Source organism: Pelecanus crispus, chromosome 7 (assembly GCF_030463565.1).
Source record: "Pelecanus crispus isolate bPelCri1 chromosome 7, bPelCri1.pri, whole genome shotgun sequence".
NCBI lineage: Eukaryota > Metazoa > Chordata > Aves > Pelecaniformes > Pelecanidae > Pelecanus > Pelecanus crispus.
Window position 1 is genome coordinate 18,562,889 of NC_134649.1, and position 8,401 is coordinate 18,571,289.

Below are 8,401 nucleotides of genomic sequence, written 5' to 3' on the forward strand. Positions count from 1 at the left end.
TGCATTCTAGGAATGAATGGCTTGCTTCTCCTTGCTCTTTGCTGATGTTTGTCCATTTTCCCTTTCACTGCTTGTCTGCCTCTCATAGATTTTGACTCTCCACTTCCAGTCCTTTGGATAGCCAAGGTTTTGCTTAATTTCCATTTTTCAAAGTGAGTATCTTTATTGCAGGCATCTACACCAAGAGAAAATTGATGTCTGGCAATCCCGAGGAGGGTTTGCATGAGCAATTCCTACATCACAGATTGGTTAATTGGAGGCTTGAAGGGGGGATATATGATCAGGAGAACAATAAATCAGTTTTCTGAAAAAAAAAAAAAAAAGAAAAGTTAATTTTAACCAGCACCAGCTTTTCTAACTTTTCCATTAGTGTAGATTGGAGAAGTTGCACTAGAGATTGGGGCCCGCATACAACAGAAAACTATTTCTGTGAAGTGGACAAGACACGTAACAGAAAGGGCAACAGAGGGAAAGTGAGTTGCCCAAATTCACAAAGTAGAGTGGATGGCACAGCTGGTTACAAAACTGTGAAGTTAAACTGCTAATGCCATCCCCCACATTGCCTATGAAACGGCTGTTTTTCAATGCTGACTCTTCCTTTACTCTGCCACCTACATTTTTCACCTCATTTATAAGGACTGACTAAATTAAAAGAATCTTCATTGCTTGTGATAGATTCTACAAATGCAGAGTCTGAAATTAAAAAGCACCAGAAAGGTTCTCTTCATTAAGGCAATGGTTGGTTCTTCAAACTTAGGCGTGGAGAGCATTAAGTACCCCAATCTATATCCTTCATTGCAAGATCAACTAACCTACTATCACTATGTGAGACATGAACTAATACCGCTTTCCAGCAAAATTGGTTTTCCTATGTTTATCCACACTTGTGCCTTCTAGGCAAAACAAAGGGGCAACCATTTGGAGTGGAGCATTACAGTCACATTCACTTACGGTCACATTCTGTATGTCTCCTGCTACTGTAAAATCCTCAACTGCCTCAGAAGCACTCTTGTATGACTACTTGTTGCTCTTTATGTTTGAAAGTCAGAGAGAGCTTTGCAGTATCCATGAACATTTACTTCAGTTTTTAACAGGTAGCACCCTTGACAGATTCCTTCTATAAAACTACATTCAAGTGAAAATTGCTCAAGGCTTTCTGCTCTGATTTTTCCTTTCTCAGAACTGCATAAGGTTTGTTTGCAGACCTTCAGTGGAGAGATGCTGGTAAGCAAGAACTGATAAGAGGTGCAGCATGAACCAAGCATCTATGGCAAGTTTTTTCAAATGAGACTAGGAGTAATTTGTGTTGGGGAACAGGCAGTGAAGCACAGTTATGAAAGACATTGATGCATGCAAATCCTACAGTTGCCAGGAGTGAATATGAACAGCTGGACAGAATCACATCAAATTGCTGAAAAGTAAAAAAAAGGTTATTCTGTAATTCCCAAGGTGATTCTGACATTCAGTACATGACATGAGTTCTGGACAAGGATTTTGTTCTCTCCATGTCTGCAGCAGTGCCACTCATGGTTTCATCATTATCACAGGTCCAAGTCAAGCACTAGGGAACATTTCAAATATATCATCCCTTAAAACTGAAGGCTCTGCTCACGTGCAATATGAAAAAGGGACAGCTGTTCCCTTTGTCAGCTTCATCTTTTTCTAACACTACAGAATCTTGGTACTAAATCCATGCTTTCACAGATCAGGCTAGCATGGGAGTCCAGAAATGCTTCCTATTACCCCTGCAATTACAAGCTGCCGACCTGCGCTGGCTCAGCAATTTTACCTAGACAAAACCACTCTCTCCTTCTAGCCCTAGACTCCTTTAAGAGGTTATTAAGATGCTGCATTTCAGAGTAGCACCTCTGTATACATAATTTGTATGCTGTTCAAATTTATAAAGGGGATGAAGGGTGTTAGGTATGTACATGATTGTTACGTGCTGGCCAAGCCTACCATGACACCTGCAACTCATAATACATGTACTTATCCTGCTGGACAGTCTGCACTGGTGGGGTTTATGCAGTATTTGCCCAGACATGCAGATGTTCTTTAAGACATATGCATGTTCCTTATAAGTAACAGCTATCATCACTTTTAAAAATTTGCCAAACATTTGGGCTCAAACACACTAAGAATGTCAAAAAGCTCCCGCAAAACTCATGACACGCTCATTGCTGGAAGCCATCACGACATAACAGTTGTACATAGGCAGCATTTTGGTTAGAGGTATATGTTTTAACAGCTATACAGTGCAAGAAGTCTTGTCTCAGATTCCGTGCTTGCACCCTATCTTGAACAGTAAGCTTCTGTGCCTTTGTGGTAACCTTTCCTTCATGCTACAGATCACATATTACTTGCCGTATGCACAAACCATCTGCTCTTGTTGGATGGCTGCAGTGTATTGACTTGTAGAGAAGGGGCTTAGTGCAATGCTGCATGCCTAGCTATGCTGGGTGTCTCATACCTGCAGAATATAGACTCAACTTCTTATGAACAATTCCTGATGACGACGAGATTCCTAAAAACTGTACCTTACAATGTCTGTCTTGAGAAGAAACTTGCAGGATGTCAAGAAAAATGTCATGGACATGCCAAGGAGAACCACTGAGTTCTACATTTCGAATTGGATAAATCCTCTACTATACTGATATTCTTTCTTTGGATGGCGTGTCACAGCAAAACAAAAGCCTTACAATTCACTTGGCCAATTGTGCATCCTGCTTAGGGGGTTAAAGGATTTATTTCCAATTCCTATTCAAATCAGCTGGTACTGTCTAACACATACTCTATTACAGACTGTTTTTCACAATGCTCTTATCCAGTTTGTTGAAGGACATTAAGATACCAAAGCAACACTAAACCAATTCAGTGTTGATTCAGCAAGGCAGTTCAGTAAAAGAGCCAGTAGAACACTCTTTGTAAAAATGTCAAATTGGACAAATTTATATACTCATCTATAACATTTTTCAGTATCTTTTAAGAACGCAGCTACAGTACTGATTCTGCTGTGATAGTCGTAGATTATTCTAATCTGAAATTCCCTTCTTTCATTAAACAGAAGAGTACAGGCTGTGCTGCTGTGTCTAAGTTCGGGAGTCTGTACCAGAGATCACATGCTGCCAAGTACAGTTTTTGTTTGTTTGAAAAGGGGCAACTGATAACCTGTTGGCCTATTGTCCAGACACAGGTTTGCCTTTATTTTTCTTTACGGCCATGAAAGTCTACCTGTGATGACAGTTTGATTATTGCCCCAATATTTTTTGAGCATTAAAGAAGGTACAGAACCTCCTCTGCTGTACTTATAGAGAAATAAATTATTATACCCAAGTTATTTTCCCAAACTGGAAACAACACAGCAGTGCTCTCTGGAACCACTGAGACAACAGCCAAAATGTTTGCACAAAGACAATTTCTTAATCACAGCAGAAATTGGGGGGGGGAGGGCGGGGGGGCAAGATATTTGAAACTCTCAAAAGGAATGTGTATGAAAATTATTTCACTGTTACCAAGTGATCTATCTAATCATAACTGTAATATTAACCAGTTGCAAACTGTAATATTAACCAGCTGCAGATAACTATTCCAAATAGACCCATAAGCTAATCTTTTATAAACTATCAAAAGGCATGGTAATTTGAAGGAAAGCACAGCTTCTTGACAAATAATTTAGGAGCAGAAAGTAAATTCATCCCGTTTATCTGTATTTTCCTGTTCAAAGTTTAATATTACCATAAGCAAGCACACAAAGAGTAAAATTTAAGATTAACAGCTGCAACTAACTTCAAGAGGTTTATACTTATTTTCAAGCTTCATTAACAAATGGTAAGACAGATCAAAACAGTGACTTAAAGGGGAGACAAAATCGTTTTTCTGTCTAAAAGATAAATTCTCTCTGATCTAAGAGAACGTATTCATCCTTTCCCATCTTTTCTCTGGTTTGTCTGGTCATTTACAAAACACAGGACAAGTTATTTGCCTTAGCCTGAAGGTCTAATAATCTTTCCACCTTTGTAATCCACAAAAGCTTTTCTAATGAATCACTCGGTAATACTGAACTACCTTAAAAAAAAAAATTAAAAATATCCAATATAATTTCTATAGTAGTGCTGTTGAGATTTTCAAAGTTGTCTAATATATTTAGATAAAATATTCTTTAAAATATTTTTTTAAAAAATATTTTTTTAGACATTACTGTTATTTCTTGCACCACATTTGATAGCCAGGAAGATGACAGTGATGTAAGCAATAAAGCAATTAAAAATATATTAGTGTCTCTATAAAAGCTTAAGTCTGAGCATCTGGAAGGCTTGTGCTGAGTATATTCTTATACAGATAATCACAGAGAATTTACAAGCATGGAAGCATTATAGGCAAACAGAAATAACATGCTGAGAAAAGCTGTTTCAACAAAATGGTTTTCTCTTCAGAGGAACAGAAAATGAGTCATAGTAGGTACATCTTAAAGACATTTAGATCAAGTCAACAGAGACAGTAAGCAGAGACAAAAGCATTGTTTAGTACTACAAAAGTAATTTGAAGTAATTCCCATTAGCAGGAATGACAGACCATTGATGTACATCCAGATAAGCTGCTTCCTTTTTAAATAAACTGTGATGTTTACAAGAAACAAAACCAAAACACAGATGTAAATGTCCACATACACAAGCATACGCCTTTTTTTAAATACTATGGGTTTCACATTTCATTTACAGCATTCTCTGTTGAGGTAGAGAGTAACACCTTTAATTGCAGAGCAGGTAGCAACGCTTGCTTTTGTAAAACTGCTCAAGAAGTAAAATGTCATCTTCCCCTAGAACACTGCTGTCAAAATCAGGGGAATACGTGGGAAGGCTAAGCACAGTAGAGAGCTGAGTAGAGATACTTGGCCATTTTAATTACTCTTGCTATTCAGCGCTACTGCAGTAAGTATTTGGAGTCAAAATCATGGACCAGGACCACACACTGTTACACATTCCTCAGAAAACAGGTCCACGAGAGTGGTAAAAGAGAAAAATGATTAGTGAAATTTCATTATAAATCTCTACACTTAACCACATCATATGGCTTTAACCATTTCCCGCCTACGTTTTCCACATACATCCCAAAGCACTACACCCCTACAAAACACACACATTAAAGACTAGTTTCAATCCCTGTTTTCAGCTGTATCATTAGCAAAAGTGTGCATTCAATACAAAACATTCTCAAGCACAACAGCGCCCAGATTTCCTGCCCCGAGATGTCCTGACTACCAGAGACGATCACTTCCACTTGCCCATATGTTGACAGCATGCTATTAACCTCAGAGCCAACCAACATAATTTCTCAGCAGAAGTAACACTCCCAGCCTACTACATAAGCCTAAAAATCTTTTTTTTTAATCAACTCTAGAAATAATATTTTTCTCATGAAGGGTAAAGTTTTTGTTCCCAAAATGAACACTAAAGCAAATAAACACCAAAAGAAGTAGGAAGACTAAAAGCAGCAAGCCATGAAGGGAATTTACACCTTTTAACAGACAACATTTTTTTATAATCAGAAGTCAAACCTTGTTAAGAGAAACAAAATGTGCACTGTGTTCCTTCTACCTTCACTTGACTAGTCTTTCCTATGGGATTAGTGGGACAAGATTCAACAATTTTTATCTGGGTATTTTACTCTGACTTTATTCCATTCAGGAAGTAAAATTCTTTGTGCTTTGCAGTATCAAGATAGGCTTGGGGATGTTAAAAAAAAAAAAAAAAAGACAAAAAAAAGCTGACTGCACCTTGGGCACTATGCCTGCATTATGGATTTACTATTCTGATTTGTCACATTTAAGTGAGCCTAGATATATAAAACAACATTTTAAATGGAAAATCCTTTCTTTAATTTCCTTTATCGTTGTTTCTCTGTATTATTCAATAAATAAAATTAATACTAAGAGTTTATGAAACTACTGCTTATCTTTGAAAAGTCATTCGGTTGACAAAGCAAGCAATATACAGTTGTTCATGAAACAGAAGTGTGTTGGAGGACAGCCTGGTTTTTCACACTATTTGGACACAGCCATGAGGCACCTAAGAAGCAACTGTGCAAGTAATGGGAAAAGTTACAGAAAGTGACACTGTTGCTAAGTACTAGCTGACATTTCAATATGCCACTTTGCTTTGCATCTATCAGAGGACAAAAAATTGAACCCACTGCAAACGCTTTAGAGCCTTCCATTTTTCTTTTAAGTGTTTAGGCTTGGCCCTGGTGACAAGAACTTTACAGCTGAAGTACTCATTTTTTTTTTCACCTAGCCCTCAATGTCTGTAACAGGGCCTGTAATATGGGCATTACATGAAACTTGACAATCTCTTTAGCAGAGAAAAGGGCCAGGGTCCCCAGTTAGTACAGAAAAAGCATCACTGTAAATTACTTTATCCCTAGACAGTGCTTGCAATTCACGTGGTGATGGCCCATGAACATCGATCTCTGTGGAAGAAGTCCCCCAAACCTAGAAATATTCTTTCTTGCATTCACAGATGGCCATGACCAATATTTCACATCATTTAGAATAATCTTTTTTAAGAAGGAAACATTTTAATACATACTTAGTTGCCTGTGTATCAATGACTAATTTCCTCCAAGATGCTGCCAGACGTTCTTCTCCCAGTTATGTTCCTTCAGACTTCCTTTCACCCCTTTAATTAGAATCTGACTCTAACACCATGACGATCAGCAGAAGTTAGAGGTAAGAGGGTTGGAAGAGAAGACAAAAACTATTTCTCATTATTTGAATGCAGTCAGTTCAAAAAAGGTCAGTTGAACTGGAATCTAAGTAATCCTGAGCTGAAGTTAGTCTGTATTTGTTCCAAATGAATCTAGCAATCCATGGACAAAAGATGTATTTAAATTCCCTTTACAGCTGAAAACTGAATTAAGAAACAAATTCTTAATAGTCATCTTACAACATGCAAGCTTATGACAACAACAGTGAGCGTATACATTATAAAGCAATCACCTCATGTCGTCTTTCTCCCCCCTTGTCCTTTTCATTCATATACTGCACAGCACATGATCTAACCACAAACTGTGTTTCTCATAGAATCTGTCTGCCGCAGATGTTCAGTGAATTGTATCAAAATCCTTTATACATCCTCTCAGTCTTGTCATTGATTGCATCTAAATTTGGCATGAACACTAAGTATCAATAGTCATCAAAATATGGTTTTGACTATGGGTAGGAACAATTACAGGCTAGTCCTGTTCAGTGATATTTAACCCAAAGATCCTTAAGACAGTGCACTCGTGAAAGAACTCCCATAATAGGAATAAGATTCATTGCCAGAACCAGTGCAAGGAACATGGCTGGTACCCCTGAAACTTAAAAGAGCACAGAGGGAAAGAGAAGTGTTCTCATTTATAATGGTACCAGCTTTTTTTTTTTTTTTTAAAAAAAAAGGGACAAACAGTGTCTCCAGCTGTTTCCCTCAGATTGTACTATTCGGGTAATTGCAGACTTACCTTTTGCGATCCAGATGCTGAGCCCTTAAATGAAGTGCGTTTGAAGGAGCCACTCATCCTCCGTAAGGAACCTGTGAACTTTCCTCCTCTTCCTTTCTTAATCCCCTGGCCCTTACCCTCCATAAGGGACGTAGTACCCCAGTACCAAAGAAAACTCTAATTTTAGTCATGTAGTCTGAGAAGTATTTTCCTGAAGCCAACAATCATTAACTTACAGCTTAAATAGAGACAGATGCATAAACCAAAATCAAAGCCAAATAATGAGACTTCTGTTTTGATATGCACCCTGTCACAAGTGTTACCAGCCAGCTAGACAAGTAGAAAAACAAGGCAATGCACTGATACAAACTGCTGTCCCCCCTCCTTCTTCTCTACTGACTCTATAATCAGGCTTAATGCACACAGCTTCTGCAAGCTATGGTTTTTAATGGACAGAGACTTAATAAATGGTGATTGAAGGTAAATCTACTTTAGAAGCAGCAGCCCAAAAGGTTTTTATTCCTGCAAAGCACAGGGCAGTCAGATGGAAATTATTTTGGTATCAGTAGAAAGGCACATGAAAAGAGCAGATGGTCCTCAGCAGACTGTGGGTTAGAGGCCTGGTGGAATTCTAAGGGGTAACTGCTGATGGTGAGTGTGCCTACAGCAGGTCTCGGGATGAGAGAGACAAGGTTTTAAAAACAAGGTTTTAAAAGCAAACAACCCATAAGATCACAAGTTAGATTCTAATCAGTTAGGGAATATGGGTTGTAGCAAATAAGGTGTGGTGTGTATTATCTTCATGAATTCTTATTAATATCTCAATTCATCTATTTTGTACTACTCTGCCTAAATATGCAGAGTGAAAGCAAAAGGGAACAGGAAAGAATAAACGAGAAATGAAGAAGAGACAAGGTGTTTTAAA

At 38.0% G+C, this 8,401-nt stretch overlaps 1 protein-coding gene across 1 annotated transcript in view; it reads right to left on the minus strand.

Moving 5' to 3' along the window:
* Positions 1-7,620, minus strand: part of TRPM1 (transient receptor potential cation channel subfamily M member 1) — an 87,826-nt gene extending 80,206 nt beyond the window's left edge. Inside the window, exon 1 of the mRNA XM_075714180.1 lies at positions 7,498-7,620. Within this exon, the coding sequence (XP_075570295.1) occupies positions 7,498-7,620 (123 nt within the window). The remainder of the gene's footprint in view (positions 1-7,497) is intronic.
* Positions 7,621-8,401: the final 781 nt, after the last annotated feature.